This window comes from Myxine glutinosa, chromosome 4 (assembly GCF_964187855.1).
Source record: "Myxine glutinosa chromosome 4, kmMyxGlut1.1, whole genome shotgun sequence".
Classification (NCBI taxonomy): Eukaryota; Metazoa; Chordata; class Myxini; order Myxiniformes; family Myxinidae; genus Myxine; species Myxine glutinosa.
In genome coordinates, this window is record NC_136264.1 from 23,677,377 (window position 1) to 23,696,163 (window position 18,787).

The 18,787-nt window shown below is 39.1% G+C and overlaps 1 protein-coding gene across 1 annotated transcript in view; it reads right to left on the reverse strand.

Annotated features, from left to right (window-relative positions):
- LOC137425815 (uncharacterized) overlaps nucleotides 1-18,787 on the reverse strand; it is a 1,363,480-nt gene that overhangs the window by 1,342,073 nt on the left and 2,620 nt on the right. The window contains exons 9-23 of the mRNA XM_078775194.1: nucleotides 16,821-16,931; nucleotides 14,222-14,310; nucleotides 13,909-14,046; nucleotides 13,486-13,781; nucleotides 13,031-13,308; nucleotides 12,682-12,881; nucleotides 12,378-12,525; nucleotides 10,118-10,228; nucleotides 5,204-5,292; nucleotides 4,893-5,030; nucleotides 4,470-4,765; nucleotides 4,015-4,292; nucleotides 3,666-3,865; nucleotides 3,362-3,509; nucleotides 1,102-1,212 (exon numbers count right to left, since the gene is read on the reverse strand). Coding sequence (XP_078631320.1) covers nucleotides 1,102-1,212; nucleotides 3,362-3,509; nucleotides 3,666-3,865; nucleotides 4,015-4,292; nucleotides 4,470-4,765; nucleotides 4,893-5,030; nucleotides 5,204-5,292; nucleotides 10,118-10,228; nucleotides 12,378-12,525; nucleotides 12,682-12,881; nucleotides 13,031-13,308; nucleotides 13,486-13,781; nucleotides 13,909-14,046; nucleotides 14,222-14,310; nucleotides 16,821-16,931 — 2,631 coding nt within the window. The remainder of the gene's footprint in view (nucleotides 1-1,101; nucleotides 1,213-3,361; nucleotides 3,510-3,665; nucleotides 3,866-4,014; nucleotides 4,293-4,469; nucleotides 4,766-4,892; nucleotides 5,031-5,203; nucleotides 5,293-10,117; nucleotides 10,229-12,377; nucleotides 12,526-12,681; nucleotides 12,882-13,030; nucleotides 13,309-13,485; nucleotides 13,782-13,908; nucleotides 14,047-14,221; nucleotides 14,311-16,820; nucleotides 16,932-18,787) is intronic.

The window sequence follows — 18,787 nt, forward strand, 5'->3', positions numbered from 1 at the left end:
ACAGGTCGCATCTGGATCAGGACGTGAACCTAATCAGGACGTGTCTTGTCACTTACCCAACAATTATGCCAAATTTTGTCAGAACTCGTCCACAACTTTGAGAAATATTGTTCCATATATAATTTTTGGCCCAAATCAATCAATGGTGAAGAATCACCTTCAAAAAATATTATCGTATCCGCGTCCGGATTCGGATCTTCACCAAAATCGAATCGATTCATCCTTTGTCACACACACAACCTGTCCACCAAGTTTAGTCAGAATTCATCCACAACTTTTTGAGATATCTTGTTCACAATCAAACAGACAAACATACAGGGGTGAAACCATAATCTCCATTCACCTTTGGTGACGGAGGTTATGACAACAAAAGTGATAATAGCACAACATTATTGTTATTACAAAACATGACTAACATGAACATTTCCCCTCTCCCCAAGGAGGTTTTCCTGCTTGGACAAACACGGTGTTATCGTGTACAAATAGCTTATTGTGGCGTTTTGAAGGCCAACCCTTCCCGAAGTAAAAAAAATATTACAAAACAGAAACATGTATGATTCGCGAATGCTGCCACTGACGTAAGACATTCCCTACTGCTGCTTAACATGAAAATGAAAGGGAGAAAACCTGAAGTTCTTGAGGGATTGATTATATGTTTATTGTGACCCCACAGCCGAGCATGCCTGACCCAATATCTTCTGTAATCTGTACACCCCAGATGACATAATTATATGACCCTTCCTGCCACTCCCATATGGAGCAGGTACACAACTTAACCTGAAATAAATCAAAATTATATTGTTATATTTTGCTGTCGTTGCTGATATTTTCTTTCTGTTGTCATGACCCAAGCCACAGGACTGTTGAGAGCACATAATTCATGAAGATACACTCATGGAAACAAAAGCACATATAATGAATTGTTCTCTAACACTTTCATCACCAACAATGCTTATGTGTGGAGTTTAATCCAGTCATCACCAAATTATGTTTACAAAAGTGTGACGTAATATTTTAATGTTCGGTATTTAAGACGCCATTCTACTGCAGTGAAGGACATCTACAATTAAATCAGAGCAATACAACAACAGGTGCATGTACCTCTCATGATGACTGTTGGGATGCTCATGGTGGACATGGGGATTGCTGTTGAGAGTCTCGGTGTTGGGATCGTTGAGAGTTTTGTAGAAAGGACAGGTGGCGTGGTTGGCACTAAATGTTCAACAAGAAGAAACAATTGTTATTGCAATGAAACTCCAAAAATGAAAAGAAATTTCACATACGAATTACAATCATCGACACCTCAAAGAACCTTCTTTCGGATTCAGCAAATGCAATTGCTCGGTTTTCGTGAATGCTCTTAAACATTTATTTCATTTTATACGAATGACACTGTTGTTGCTTCAATCACATTTTGCCAATAAATTTCCTTCTCTGAACAATATTTAAAAGTTAAGTTGAGAATTTCTGTTAATAATGTTGTTGACATAATTTAATGTGATGTTGCAGAGAAAGTTCTCAAGATTCCCTGTTATTGTCAGTTCACTCTTGATTACAACGAAAGTGGAAAGCAGGTGCTATTGGTAGAAGGTGAAATGTAAAATCTAAAAATGCATTTTTATGCCTGTGTCGCTGAAAGCCAGAGGTATTATATTTTCGGGTTGTCCATCCGGCTGTCCGTCTGTAAATCAGCCGCGAAATGAAAAATTAAATCAGTCTGGAATAAATGAAGAAAACCACATGGGAGGACAAAGCACAGAAACATTTCATGATCTGTAAAGGTTTGAGATGATAATGCCGGCATCAGACCGCAATGTCAGAGTGGGGATTGTTGAGAGTTTTGTGGAAAATATTCATGTATGGAGGTGAAAAGTGGGCAATGTGGATCAAAGATGGAAAAAAATAAATGAAAGAACAGAGATGAGAAGGATGAGATGGATAAATAGATTGTCTCTGAGAGAAAGAAAACAAAGCTTCGAAATGAGAAAGAATATAAATCAATACTGGTGAAGAACTTGGGAAGAATAGACACAGTTGTTGTGGTCATGTGCAGCGATGGTGGAAAGATGAGGTTGTCCAGAATGGAATAACGCTCGTGGTAAAAGGAAAAAGCAAACAAATCGTTGAAAAAACACATGGAATGTAAATGTCAAGAAATATGAATGAAGAATGTTTGGGTGTGCATCAAACTAACACCATGGATCGAGCCCCATGGAGGAATTCCAGCATTTAAATAACCACCTGAAAAATGAGGGAAACAGTCGTGAGAGAATTCAATTGTTTTTGCACTCATGGAGGACCTTGTGCAGATACGACATGCACAGATGTGAAATCAGAAAATAATGTACTTTCATGTGAATTACAAAGGCAAGAAAGAATGGAGTAAAGAAAATGGCAGCAGAATATAAGGCACACACACACCCACGTGAACAACAAAGAGACCAGCAATGTTGCACCTCTTTACTTTTCATTTTACTCTCACTTTTGTGATGTGATCTCACACCCCGTCTCTTTCCTTGAGTGAAGTAAAGTTAAGTCGTGCAAGGGTATTTTATGTAGTGCTTTACAGTTGATCTGCCTTCCCCTTTTACCTCCATAATTGGGACAAGGAAGACTATTGGACATGGCAAATATATAAGTGCTGGGAAATTTTACCACAACTTCAACAGAAGTACGACACTAACCTCAGGTGCTGAAATATTTTTCCAATGAAAGTGAACAAATGTCAGGAATCGCCATCGGAGCATTTTTTTGTGAAAATAAACAAATATATTTTCGTCGTTAAAAGGACGATGTGAACTCGGATTTTGGATCCTATATGGTAATAGCGAAAGCACACAGTCTCCTGAGAATTGTGGTAAAACACCAACAACAGAAATATCTTCCAACATTCAGAGCAGACCGAAGCAACACACTGATAAGCAAAAACAGCAATAAGCTGCGTTTGTTCCTTTCAACCATAATGATGATAATGGCCACATAAATGAAAAAACATGTCAAAGAGCAACGTTGGACTTGATTAATGATTTCTCCTTCATCAATAAGACTGAAATATTACATTCAATGAAGAAAGTTTCGATTCATTCATTCAAAGAAAGCAAAATCAACAACAAAGAAAGAAAGCAAAATCAATGCATTTTTAAGTTGTATCAAAAATTATGGATTTGAGTCCATGAAAAATATTTTGCATTTTAAACAATTGTAATCATCATTGAGTTTTACTTTCACAAAAATTATACAAACAAATTACTTTAGTTACAAGAATATGAATTCGTTTCTGTTCAGGAAGAGGATGGTAGAAAGAGTGATCATAAATGTTGCCTCACAAAGCAGGTGCCATGTCCCTTTGATCAAATCTTACCGATTGGATGACAGCCCAAGGTTCCATGTTCATCGGCTTTGCATTCGTTGGTGTTCAAGTCACAGGTGAGAGAAACACAGGTGACATTTCCACCGGTTTGGCAGACGCACTGTTGGCTGCAATCCTCAGTAATGTAGGACTCATTGAACTGAAGAGAAATCCTCAATGTCATTATTTCCGATACAATTGTGTGACAATCAAAAGCTCTCAAACAAAAGCTAAACAAAGGAAAAACATTCACAATTCATTCCTGTGTAAAGGACTCCTAAGTCGAGGGTTTTTATTCAGATGTCTCTATACTCACGTTGTAATAATTGTTGTCCTGCATACAACCGCATTCCACTTCCTTGATGCAATGATCCACATCCCACAAAAGGCCAGGGTCACATACACAGCCCTCAACACAAGTGCTCTGTTTTAACTCTTTCGTTTCAGAATTGGAGCAAGTTGCAACAGTTTCAGGAACGCACGTTGAGTAGGAGCTATTTGATGGGCATTGCAGAGCTGAGAGATAAGAAAAGGCAATCCTGGTCATAAAGATGTCTGTAGTTACAATAATGATAATGCATCAATTACACACCCGTGCGTGCTATATTTGCTGCTGTCATTTATGAAAATAAATTGACAATCATATAAAGTCAATGCCATCTTACGGCAAAGTTCTGGTTTTCTCCATGTTGGCATTTTCACTCCATCAGCCGAACACGTGGTAAAGTAAGATTCCAAAGAATCGCACAGGGCTTCCTTATCCATGTCACGGACAACATATTCAAATACGCAGTCTTCGGATAAATGTTGTGGGCTGAGTTTGCCATGGCAAGCAGCAAAAGGTCCATCCTTGAGGAGCAGCATCCCACAAGAGTCGTTCTTTCTCGCTTTCTCCTTCAACGTTTCATTCAGGTACACGGTTGTGCCATCATCATCAACATCTCTGTGGGTTCAAACGAGAATCAAAATTAGCAATGCATTGGGGACGTGTTCATTTGAGGTGTTCCTGATATTCATCAATTAATTCTGAATCAAAAAGTTCCACACACACCAAATGTCAAACTGGGTGTCGAAAGGTATTTATTTTTTGAAAGTAAAAAGAAAATGAAGAGCAACATACCTGTTGTTTTCATCACCAATCTTCCAGCTGTTACCAAAATGTGCCGCATTATCCGTCGATGTGCCGTTCTTCATGACGAAGTCGTTACCGTTCTGGGTGTCCATGTTTCCACAGAGACCGCAGACCTTCTCAGAGAAGGTGTTTGGGAGAAGGACGCGCACAAAATGATGACCGTCGTACACCACCTCAAGGCCAAAGTCTGTACTCAGGTGACGGAAGCGAGCCCAATGGCGCACAAGGAATGATTCTGATCCATTTGAAAATTTGTATGGCATGTTTTTAAGAACACCGTCCAGCTGTGGGAAATTAAATTTCGTTATTTATCGACAAATAAAGAGAACAAACATTGTCATGATGGCCGACGAAAAGGAAAAATGCAATAAATATCCAACCGATGATGTTAATGTAATAGTCAACACGTACCTTGAACCGCTTGCTTCCGAAAAACTGTATTTCCTTTCCATAGACTTCAATGACCACTTCCCGGGTGTAGGAAACCCTGGTGTTCCCCTTGCGATGCTCATTCTTTACCAACACCCGCCAATTCGTTTCATTGCAAGGCTGTGCAAAGATATTTTTTAAATTCTCAGACTGTGATGTGATTTTCACCAATTATTCATCAACATCACATCACAATGTTAAATCAAATATTACTTTTTTTCACAAAAGTTTTATCACTTCTTATTATAAATATCTGCACTCTTCTTCAAATAAACAAGCTTATTTCACCTTACCTGCACCATCACATATGTCGAAGTTCCTTGGAAATTAAATTTCTTTCCATCAAAGGTGATGTAGTGAGGATCTCCCCATCCCGTGCATTCTACGTTCAAAAGGCAATCAATCGTTGGAAATTATTTGTACAAATTCATTTTCAGCCTTTGCATTATCTTGTAACAAACCTATTTCTCAATCTTTGAAGTGCAAATCAAGCTCCATGATGCAAAAACCATCATAGTTTCATTTCGTAATAGATGATCAACGTGGTAAGAACAGCATGAACAAACTGTGATTAACTGTTCAAAAGTTTTTAACTTTCACCTCCTTTGAAAGATCTTTGGTTTAAAATGTAATCACACAAAAATACACAATTATTTTGTCTGTCTGTCTGTCTCTATGTCCGACCACCATTCATTCAGACGTTACTTGTCCAATTTCAACCAAATTTGATAGGAGAACGAGAAATAAGGGTCATACGACGGAAGTTGCAGCAAAATCATTGGCCAACTCGCCACAGGGGTTTTCTGCCTTGGACAAAATCCGTGGTAAGGTGAATATAGCTTATCATGGCGTTATTCAAGGCCGCCTCTAAAAGCACAAGTAACAAGAAAGAGCAATCAGAGATTGCAAACCCTCACCAGGAAGTGTTTTTAGTGGTTTTTAAGGCTTTTGTGTTAAAACAAATATTACGGCCGAACCATGTGACCGATGACGTAATCATTAATATTTTTTTCTCCACCAATTTAATGATGATGTCAAAGCTGCCTCCGTGATGACATCATAAATTAAGTACAAAACTTAATCCGATCAAGATGGAATTTCTTGAGCGTCATCTTTGGATAAATTGGTGGAGAAAAAAAAGATGATGATGACATCATCGATCACGTGGTTCGGTCGCCATCTTGGAAAGATTTGCACCTCTGTATCTCTGAAAGTGATGCAGAGAAAAAATTGAGACATGGCTCATTGTAAAGAACTATCCATGGCGAATAACATATGTTTTTGATGATGTCATTGGTGCCTCCAGTATGAGGTGATAATTCAACAAGTATTAAATGTCATGTATGGAGGTGAAATTTGTTAAGCGTCATCTGGAGTTGACATATTATATTCCGCATGCAGATTTCTTTAAAATGAGCCATGTCTCAATTTTTAATTTGCAGCGCTTTTGGAGATATAGAGGTAGACTGGTAGAGGTGCAAAGTTTTTCGGGTGTTCCAAGATTGCGCCCCTTACCACGTGGCCTATAACGTCGTATTTATCATTAAAAAATTCTACAGCTGGAGTTGCACCTGTGGTGAAAATTTAATGTTCATCGGATCAACGGTTGCAGAGAAAATCATATTTATTCCGTGCAGATAAACAAACAAACAGACAAACGGACTCAAATGCAACACCCTCTCCTCTGTCGAGGGTAACGAGGACAGCACTCGATAGATAGCATACTTTCGCCAGGGTGAACAGTTTACGTTTTGTGTCCCACTGACAGGTCGCATCTGGATCAGGACGTGAACCTAATCAGGACGTGTCTCGTCACTTACCCAACTATTATGCCAAATTTTGTCAGAACTCGTCCACAACTTTGAGAAATATTGTTCCATATATAATTTTTGGCCCAAATCAATCAATGGTGAAGAATCACCTTCAAAAAATATTATCGTATCCGGGTCCGGATTCGGATCTTCACCAAAATCGAATCGATTCATCCTTTGTCACACACACAACCTGTCCACCAAGTTTAGTCAGAATTCATCCACAACTTTTTGAGATATCTTGTTCACAATCAAACAGACAAACATACAGGGGTGAAACCATAATCTCCATTCACCTTTGGTGACGGAGGTTATGACAACAAAAGTGATAATAGCATAACATTATTGTTATTACAAAACATGACTAACATGAACATTTCCCCTCTCCCCAAGGAGGTTTTCCTGCTTGGACAAACATGGTGTTATCGTGTACAAATAGCTTATTGTGGCGTTTTGAAGGCCAACCCTTCCCGAAGTAAAAAAAATATTACAAAACAGAAACATGTATGATTCGCGAATGCTGCCGCTGAAGTAAGACATTCACTACTGCTGCTTAACATGAAAATGAAAGGGAGAAAACCTGAAGTTCTTGAGGGATTGATTATATGTTTATTGTGACCCCACAGCCGAGCATGCCTGACCCAATATCTTCGGTAATCTGTACACCCCAGATGACATAATTATATGACCCTTCCTGCCACTCCCATATGGAGCAGGTACACAACTTAACCTGAAATAAATCAAAATTATATTGTTATATTTTGCTGTCGTTGCTGATATTTTCTTTCTGTTGTCATGACCCAAGCCACAGGACTGTTGAGAGCACATAATTCATGAAGATACACTCATGGAAACAAAAGCACATATAATGAATATATAATAGCCGTAGATGATTCTGTCTGTCTGTCTGTTGGGCTTCTGTCCGGGGTGTTGCTTACTCGGTTTGCAGAGTAGCTCCACCCATAGCTCCACCCATTCTGGGAGTGGCTTCATATCATTATAAACAAAAAATATCCACCATTTTATTAACTCGCATAGCTTTGAGGCCTGTTTTGTAGGCCCGTGGTGTCTTGCTCTCTCTCCCAGTTTTATTTCAAATCAAATTCGATATATCATTTCATTTTTCACAGTCGCTAACATAGTTTTAGACTCGGTTGAAAAAAAACGGGACGAAAATCCAATGAAAGTTGCCCTTTTTTGAACGAAATGCATTCTCAAACGCCTGTAACTTCAAGGCCATTGAGTCTCTCTCACGCCTTTATCTCCAATCTAACTCACCATATGATTTCATTTTTATCGATGGTTTTTAGACTCGGTGTCAGCAATAATTGAGAACATTCCACACACGTGGGAAAATGCAGAGATATATTTTTATAAATCGCGTCATGGTGTATCATACACCGCCCAACATGACACCGACGGCAACGTGTCGATACATATTAAAAATTCGATATATCATTTCATTTTTCACAGTCGCTAACATAATTTTAGACTCGGTTGAAAAAAAACGGGAAGAAAATCCGATGAAAGTTGCCGTTAAAAGAACGAAATGAATTCTCAAAGGCCTGTAACTTCAAGGCCATTGAGTCTCTCTCACGCCTTTATCTCCAATCTAACTCACCATATGATTTCATTTTTATCGATGGTTTTGGACTCGGTGTCAGCAATAATTAAGAACATTCCACACACGTGGGAAAATGCAGATATATTTTTAAAAATCGCGTCATGGTGTATCATACACCGCCCAACATGACACCGACGGCAACGTGTCGATATATATTAAAAATTCGCTTTTGCTTTTCCGTTAAGATATATTACTTTTTCGTTTGATGACAGTCGTCACAAAAACGTCAACAATGATGCCGACATATATTTCTTCGTTTTTATTTCATTCAACATTATTAGCCGGAAGTAAAATATGTTTCAGGAAATTACCGAGAGATATTTCTTCGTTTTTTTAAATTAGTTATGTGCGCATACACTTTAAATAGGTTTATTTGAAATCTTTAATTTTCCACAATATAATTTACTTGCCATTTATCATTTGATGATTACGAGACAAATTCCTCTTGAGGATCGTGACAATTCATGCGCTGCGTGGAAACTTCTATTTCCAAAATGAATGAGACGAACGCAGACTTGAACAGGATGTAGCAAGAAAACGAATGAGACGGGCGAACGTGTCCATCAACGAACGTCAATGCAAACTTGCGGGGTCACCCGTGGGAATCCCACGGGAATGGATGTGTGTGACATTTCGACATATTGAGTTAGATGCTGCACATTCATTTTTACAAAATGGTTACTGGCAAGTCATCAGATCCAGAAATGGTGTAATGAACACAATTTATTTACGCGCAAGCAAGAAAGCAAGACGGGCCGATTTCCGATTCCGACGGGCGAGACGGGCCGATTTGGAGCAAGAAAAAGAACGAGACGGGGAAGGCCGATTGGAGAGGAGAGTGAGGAGTGATTGGAGGGGAGTGTGAGGCGCGATTGGAGAGGAGTGTGAGGCGCGATTGGAGAGGAGTGTGAGGCGCGATTGGAGAGGTGTGTTAGGCACGATTGGAGAGGAGTGTGAGGCGTGATTGGAGAGGAGTGTGAGATGCGATTGGAGAGGAGTGTGAGGCGCGATTGGAGAGGAGTGTGAGGCGCGATTGGAGAGGAGTGTGAGGCGCGATTGGAGAGGAGTGATTGGAGGGGAGTGTGAGGTGCAATTGGAGAGGAGTGTGAGGCGCGATTGGAGAGGAGTGTGAGGCGCGATTGGAGAGGAGTGTGAGGCGCGATTGGAGAGGAGTGTGAGGCGCGATTGGAGAGGAGTGTGAGGCGCGATTGGAGAGGAGTGTGAGGCGCGATTGGAGAGGCGTGTGAGGGATTGGAGAGGAGAGGAGTGTGAGGGATTGGAGAGGTGAGGGATTGGAAAGGAGAGGAATGTCAGGGATTGGAGAGGAGAGGAGTGCTAGGTGGAGAGAGGAGAGCGTCAGGTGGAGACAGGAGAGTGTCAGGTGGAGACAGGAGAGTGTCAGGTGGAGAGGAGTGAGGAGTCACATATTATGTGAAATAAATAAATTGTGTTCATCACACCATTTCTGGATCTGATGATGTGCCAGTAACCATTTTGTAAAAATGAATGTGCAGCATCCAACTCAATATGTCGAAATGTCACACACATCCATGCCCGTGGGATTCCCATGGGTGACCCTGCTTGTAATGAATTGTTCTCTAACACTTTCATCACCAACAATGCTTATGTGTGGAGATTAATCCAGTCATCACAAAATTATGTTTACAAAAGTGTGACGTAATATTTTAATGTTCGGTATTTAAGACGCCATTCTACTGCAGTAAAGGACATCTACAATTAAATCAGAGCAATACAACAACAGGTGCATGTACCTCTCATGATGACCGTTGGGATGCTCGTGGTGGACATGGGGATTGCTGTTGAGAGTCTCGGTGTTGGGATCGTTGAGAGTTTTGTAGAAAGGACAGGTGGCGTGGTTGGCACTAAATGTTCAACAAGAAGAAACAATTGTTATTGCAGTGAAACTCCAAAAATGAAAAGAAATTTCACATACGAATTACAATCATCGACACCTCAAAGAACCTTCTTTCGGATTCAGCAAATGCAATTGCTCGGTTTTCGTGAATGCTCTTAAACATTTATTTCATTTTATACGAATGACACTGTTGTTGCTTCAATCACATTTTGCCAATAAATTTCCTTCTCTGAACAATATTTAAAAGTTAAGTTGAGAATTTCTGTTAATAATGTTGTTGACATAATTTAATGTGATGTTGCAGAGAAAGTTCTCAAGATTCCCTGTTATTGTCAGTTCACTCTTGATTACAACGAAAGTGGAAAGCAGGTGCTATTGGTAGAAGGTGAAATGTAAAATCTAAAAATGCATTTTTATGCCTGTGTCGCTGAAAGCCAGAGGTATTATATTTTCGGGTTGTCTATCCGGCTGTCGGTCTGTAAATCAGCCGCGAAATGAAAAATTAAATCAGTCTGGAATAAATGAAGAAAACCACATGGGAGGAGAAAGCACAGAAACATTTCATGATCTGTAAAGGTTTGAGATGATAATGCCTGCATCAGTCCGCAATGTCAGAGTGGGGATTGTTGAGAGTTTTGTGGAAAAGATTCATGTATGGAGGTGAAAAGTGGGCAATGTGGATCAAAGATGGAAAAAAATTAATGAAAGAACAGAGATGAGAAGGATGAGATGGATAAATAGATTGTCTCTGAGAGAAAGAAAACAAAGCTTCGAAATGAGAAAGAATATAAATCAATACTGGTGAAGAACTTGGGAAGAATAGACACAGTTGGTGTGGTCATGTGCAGCGATGGTGGAAAGATGAGGTTGTCCAGAATGGAATAACGCTCGTGGTAAAAGGAAAAAGCGAACAAATCGTTGAAAAAACACATGGAATGTAAATGTCAAGAAATATGAATGAAGAATGTTTGGGTGTGCATCAAATTAACACCATGGATCGAGCCCCATGGAGGAATTCCAGCATTTAAATAACCACCTGAAAAATGAGGGAAACAGTCGTGAGAGAATTCAATTGTTTTTGCACACATGGAGGACATTGTGCAGATACGACATGCACAGATGTGAAATCAGAAAATAATGTACTTTCATGTGAATTACAAAGGCAAGAAAGAATGGAGTAAAGAAAATGGCAGCAGAATATAAGGCACACACACACCCACGTGAACAACAAAGAGACCAGCAATGTTGCACCTCTTTACTTTTCATTTTACTCTCACTTTTGTGATGTGATCTCACACCCCGTCTCTTTCCTTGAGTGAAGTAAAGTTAAGTCGTGCAAGGGTATTTTATGTAGTGCTTTACAGTTGATCTGCCTTCCCCTTTTACCTCCATAATTGGGACAAGGAAGACTATTGGACATGGCAAATATATAAGTGCTGGGAAATTTTACCACAACTTCAACAGAAGTACGACACTAACCTCAGGTGCTGAAATATTTTTCCAATGAATGTGAACAAATGTCAGGAATCACCATCGGAGCATTTCTTTTGTGCAAATAAACAAATATATTTTCGTCGTTAAAAGGACGATGTGAACTCGGATTTTGGATCCTATATGGTAATAGCGAAAGCACACAGTCTCCTGAGAATTGTGGTAAAACACCAACAACAGAAATATCTTCCAACATTCAGAACAGACCGAAGCAACACACTGATAAGCAAAAACAGCAATAAGCTGCGTTCGTTCCTTTCAACCATAATGATGATAATGGCCACATAAATGAAAAAACATGTCAAAGAGCAACGTTGGACTTGATTAATGATTTCTCCTTCATCAATAAGACTGAAATATTACATTCAATGAAGAAAGTTTCGATTCATTCATTCAAAGAAAGCAAAATCAACAACAAAGAAAGAAAGCAAAATCAATGCATTTTTAAGTTGTATCAAAAATTATGGATTTGAGTCCATGAAAAATATTTTGCATTTTAAACAATTGTAATCATCATTGAGTTTACTTTCACAAAAATTATACAAACAAATTACTTTAGTTACAAGAATATGAATTCGTTTCTGTTCAGGAAGAGGATGGTAGAAAGAGTGATAATAAATGTTGCCTCACAAAGCAGGTGCCATGTCCCTTTGATCAAATCTTACCGATTGGATGACAGCCCAAGGTTCCATGTTCATCGGCTTTGCATTCGTTGGTGTTCAAGTCACAGGTGAGAGAAACACAGGTGACATTTCCACCGGTTTGGCAGACGCACTGTTGGCTGCAATCCTCAGTAATGTAGGACTCATTGAACTGAAGAGAAATCCTCAATGTCATTATTTCCGATACAATTGTGTGACAATCAAAAGCTCTCAAACAAAAGCTAAACAAAGGAAAAACATTCACAATTCATTCCTGTGTAAAGGACTCCTAAGTCGAGGGTTTTTATTCAGATGTCTCTATACTCACGTTGTAATAATTGTTGTCCTGCATACAACCGCAATCCACTTCCTTGATGCAATGATCCACATCCCACAAAAGGCCAGGGTCACATACACAGCCCTCAACACAAGTGCTCTGTTTTAACTCTTTCGTTTCAGAATTGGAGCAAGTTGCAACAGTTTCAGGAACGCACGTTGAGTAGGAGCTATTTGATGGGCATTGCAGAGCTGAGAGATAAGAAAAGGCAATCCTGGTCATAAAGATGTCTGTAGTTACAATAATGATAATGCAACAATTACACACCCATGCTTGCTATATTTGCTGCTGTCATTTATGAAAATAAATTGACAATCATATAAAGTCAATGCCATCTTACGGCAAAGTTCTGGTTTTCTCCATGTTGGCATTTTCAATCCATCAGCCGAACACGTGGTAAAGTAAGATTCCAAAGAATCGCACAGGGCTTCCTTATCCATGTCACGGACAACATATTCAAATACGCAGTCTTCGGATAAATGTTGTGGGCTGAATTTGCCATGGCAAGCAGCAAAAGGTCCATCCTTGAGGAGCAGCATCCCACAAGAGTCGTTCTTTCTCGCTTTCTCCTTCAACGTTTCATTCAGGTACACGGTTGTGCCATCATCATCAACATCTCTGTGGGTTCAAACGAGAATCAAAATTAGCAATGCATTGGGGACGTGTTCATTTGAGGTGTTCCTGATATTCATCAATTAATTCTGAATCAAAAAGTTCCACACACACCAAATGTCAAACTGGGTGTCGAAAGGTATTTATTTTTTGAAAGTAAAAAGAAAATGAAGAGCAACATACCTGTTGTTTTCATCACCAATCTTCCAGCTGTTACCAAAATGTGCCGCATTATCCGTCGATGTGCCGTTCTTCATGACGAAGTCGTTACCGTTCTGGGTGTCCATGTTTCCACAGAGACCGCAGACCTTCTCAGAGAAGGTGTTTGGGAGAAGGACGCGCACAAAATGATGACCGTCGTACACCACCTCAAGGCCAAAGTCTGTACTCAGGTGACGGAAGCGAGCCCAATGGCGCACAAGGAATGATTCTGATCCATTTGAAAATTTGTATGGCATGTTTTTAAGAACACCGTCCAGCTGTGGGAAATTAAATTTCGTTATTTATCGACAAATAAAGAGAACAAACATTGTCATGATGGCCGACGAAAAGGAAAAATGCAATAAATATCCAACCGATGATGTTAATGTAATAGTCAACACGTACCTTGAACCGCTTGCTTCCGAAAAACTGTATTTCCTTTCCATAGACTTCAATGACCACTTCCCGGGTATAGGAAACCCTGGTGTTCCCCTTGCGATGCTCATTCTTTACCAACACCCGCCAATTCGTTTCATTGCAAGGCTGTGCAAAGATATTTTTTAAATTCTCAGACTGTGATGTGATTTTCACCAATTTTATTCATCAACATCACATCACAATGTTAAATCAAATATTACTTTTTTTCACAAAAGTTTTATCACTTCTTATTATAAATATCTGCACTCTTCTTCAAATAAACAAGCTTATTTCACCTCACCTGCACCATCACATATGTCGAAGTTCCTTGGAAATTAAATTTCTTTCCATCAAAGGTGATGTAGTGAGGATCTCCCCATCCCGTGCATTCTACGTTCAAAAGGCAATCAATCGTTGGAAATTATTTGTACAAATTCATTTTCAGCCTTTGCATTATCTTGTAACAAACCTATTTCTCAATCTTTGAAGTGCAAATCAAGCTCCATGATGCAAAAACCATCATAGTTTCATTTCGTAATAGATGATCAACGTGGTAAGAACAGCATGAACAAACTGTGATTAACTGTTCAAAAGTTTTAAACTTTCACCTCCTTTGAAAGATCTTTGGTTTAAAATGTAATCACACAAAAATACACAATTATTTTGTCTGTCTGTCTGTCTCTATGTCCGACCACCATTCATTCAGACGTTACTTGTCCAATTTCAACCAAATTTGATAGGAGAACGAGAAATAAGGGTCATACGACGGAAGTTGCAGCAAAATCATTGGCCAACTCGCCACAGGGGTTTTCTGCCTTGGACAAAATCCGTGGTAAGGTGAATATAGCTTATCATGGCGTTATTCAAGGCCGCCTCTAAAAGCACAAGTAACAAGAAAGAGCAATCAGAGATTGCAAACCCTCACCAGGAAGTGTTTTTAGTGGTTTTTAAGGCTTTTGTGTTAAAACAAATATTACGGCCGAACCATGTGACCGATGACGTAATCATTAATATTTTTTTCTCCACCAATTTAATGATGATGTCAAAGCTGCCTCCGTGATGACATCATAAATTAAGTACAAAACTTAATCCGACCAAGATGGAATTTCTTGAGCGTCATCTTTGGATAAATTGGTGGAGAAAAAAAAGATGATGATGACATCATCGATCACGTGGTTCGGTCGCCATCTTGGAACGATTTGCACCTCTGTATCTCTGAAAGTGATGCAGAGAAAAAATTGAGACATGGCTCATTGTAAAGAACTATCCATGGCGAATAACATATGTTTTTGATGATGTCATTGGTGCCTCCAGTAAAAATAAAAAAATAAAAAATTGGTGCCTCCAGTATGAGGTGATAATTCAACAAGTATTAACTGTCATGTATGGAGGTGAAATTTGTTAAGCGTCATCTGGAGTTGACATATTATATTCCGCATGCAGATTTCTTTAAAATGAGCCATGTCTCAATTTTTTATTTGCAGCGCTTTTGGAGACATAGAGGTAGAGGTGCAAAGTTTTTCGGGTGTTCCAAGATTGCGCCCCTTACCACGTGACCTATAACGTCGTATTTATCACAAAAAAAATTATACAGCTGGAGTTGCACCTGTGGTGAAAATTTAATGTTCATCGGATCAACGGTTGCAGAGAAAATCATATTTATTCCGTGCAGATAAACAAACAAACAGACAAACGGACTCAAATGCAATACCCTCTCCTCTGGCGAGGGTAACGAGAACAGCACTCGATAGATAGCATACTTTCGCCAGGGTGAACAGTTTACGTTTTGTGTCCCACTGACAGGTCGCATCTGGATCAGGACGTGAACCTAATCAGGACGTGTCTTGTCACTTACCCAACAATTATGCCAAATTTTGTCAGAACTCGTCCACATCTTTGAGAAATATTGTTCCATATATAATTTTTGGCCCAAATCAATCAATGGTGAAGAATCACCTTCAAAAAATATTATCGTATCCGCGTCCGGATTCGGATCTTCACCAAAATCGAATCGATTCATCCTTTGTCACACACACAACCTGTCCACCAAGTTTAGTCAGAATTCATCCACAACTTTTTGAGATATCTTGTTCACAATCAAACAGACAAACATACAGGGGTGAAACCATAATCTCCATTCACCTTTGGTGACGGAGGTTATGACAACAAAAGTGATAATAGCATAACATTATTGTTATTACAAAACATGACTAACATGAACATTTCCCCTCTCCCCAAGGAGGTTTTCCTGCTTGGACAAACACGGTGTTATCGTGTACAAATAGCTTATTGTGGCGTTTTGAAGGCCAACCCTTCTCGAAGTAAAAAAAATATTACAAAACAGAAACATGTATGATTCGCGAATGCTGCCGCTGAAGTAAGACATTCCCTACTGCTGCTTAACATGAAAATGAAAGGGAGAAAACCTGAAGTTCTTGAGGGATTGATTATATGTTTATTGTGACCCCAGAGCCAAGCATGCCTGACCCAATATCTTCTGTAATCTGTACACCCCAGATGACATAATTATATGACCCTTCCTGCCACTCCCATATGGAGCAGGTACACAACTTAACCTGAAATAAATCAAAATTATATTGTTATATTTTGCTGTCCTTGCTGATATTTTCTTTCTGTTGTCATGACCCAAGCCACAGGACTGTTGAGAGCACATAATTCATGAAGATACACTCATGGAAACAAAAGCACATATAATGAATTGTTCTCTAACACTTTCATCACCAACAATGCTTATGTGTGGAGATTAATCCAGTCATCACAAAATTATGTTTACAAAAGTGTGACGTAATATTTTAATGTTCGGTATTTAAGACGCCATTCTACTGCAGTGAAGGACATCTACAATTAAATCAGAGCAATACAACAACAGGTGCATGTACCTCTCATGATGACCGTTGGGATGCTCATGGTGGACATGGGGATTGCTGTTGAGAGTCTCGGTGTTGGGATCGTTGAGAGTTTTGTAGAAAGGACAGGTGGCGTGGTTGGCACTAAATGTTCAACAAGAAGAAACAATTGTTATTGCAGTGAAACTCCAAAAATGAAAAGAAATTTCACATACGAATTACAATCATCGACACCTCAAAGAACCTTCTTTCGGATTCAGCAAATGCAATTGCTCGGTTTTCGTGAATGCTCTTAAACATTTATTTCATTTTATACGAATGACACTGTTGTTGCTTCAATCACATTTTGCCAATAAATTTCCTTCTCTGAACAATATTTAAAAGTTAAGTTGAGAATTTCTGTTAATAATGTTGTTGACATAATTTAATGTGATGTTGCAGAGAAAGTTCTCAAGATTCCCTGTTATTGTCAGTTCACTCTTGATTACAACGAAAGTGGAAAGCAGGTGCTATTGGTAGAAGGTGAAATGTAAAATCTAAAAATGCATTTTTATGCCTGTGTCGCTGAAAGCCAGAGGTATTATATTTTCGGGTTGTCTATCCGGCTGTCGGTCTGTAAATCAGCCGCGAAATGAAAAATTAAATCAGTCTGGAATAAATGAAGAAAACCACATGGGAGGAGAAAGCACAGAAACATTTCATGATCTGTAAAGGTTTGAGATGATAATGCCTGCATCAGTCCGCAATGTCAGAGTGGGGATTGTTGAGAGTTTTGTGGAAAAGATTCATGTATGGATGTGAAAAGTGGGCAATGTGGATCAAAGATGGAAAAAAATAAATGAAAGAACAGAGATGAGAAGGATGAGATGGATAAATAGATTGTCTCTGAGAGAAAGAAAACAAAGCTTCGAAATGAGAAAGAATATAAATCAATACTGGTGAAGAACTTGGGAAGAATAGACACAGTTGGTGTGGTCATGTGCAGCGATGGTGGAAAGATGAGGTTGTCCAGAATGGAATAACGCTCGTGGTAAAAGGAAAAAGCGAACAAATCGTTGAAAAAACACATGGAATGTAAATGTCAAGAAATATGAATGAAGAATGTTTGGGTGTGCATCAAACTAACACCATGGATCGAGCCCCATGGAGGAATTCCAGCATTTAAATAACCACCTGAAAAATGAGGGAAACAGTCGTGAGAGAATTCAATTGTTTTTGCACACATGGAGGACCTTGTGCAGATACGACATGCACAGATGTGAAATCAGAAAATAATGTACTTTCATGTGAATTACAAAGGCAAGAAAGAATGGAGTAAAGAAAATGGCAGCAGAATATAAGGCACACACACACCCACGTGAACAACAAAGAGACCAGCAATGTTGCACCTCTTTACTTTTCATTTTACTCTCACTTTTGTGATGTGATCTCACACCCCGTCTCTTTCCTTGAGTGAAGTAAAGTTAAGTCGTGCAAGGGTATTTTATGTAGTGCTTTACAGTTGATCTGCCTTCCCCTTTTACCTCCATAATTGGGACAAGGAAGACTATTGGACATGGCAAATATATAAGTGCTGGGAAATTTTACCACAACTGCAACAGAAGTACGACACTAACCTCAGGTGCTGAAATATTTTTCCAATGAAAGTGAACAAATGTCAGGAATCACCATCGGAGCATTTTTTGTGCAAATAAACAAATATATTTTCATCGTTAAAAGGACGATGTGAACTCGGATTTTGGATCCTATATGGTAATAGCGAAAGCACACAGTCTCCTGAGAATTGTGGTAAAACACCAACAACAGAAATATCTTCCAACATTCAGAACAGACCGAAGCAACACATTGATAAGCAAAAACAGCAATAAGCTGCGTTCGTTCCTTTCAACCATAATGATGATAATGGCCACATAAATGAAAAAACATGTCAAAGAGCAACGTTGGACTTGATTAATGATTTCTCCTTCATCAATAAGACTGAAATATTACATTCGATGAAG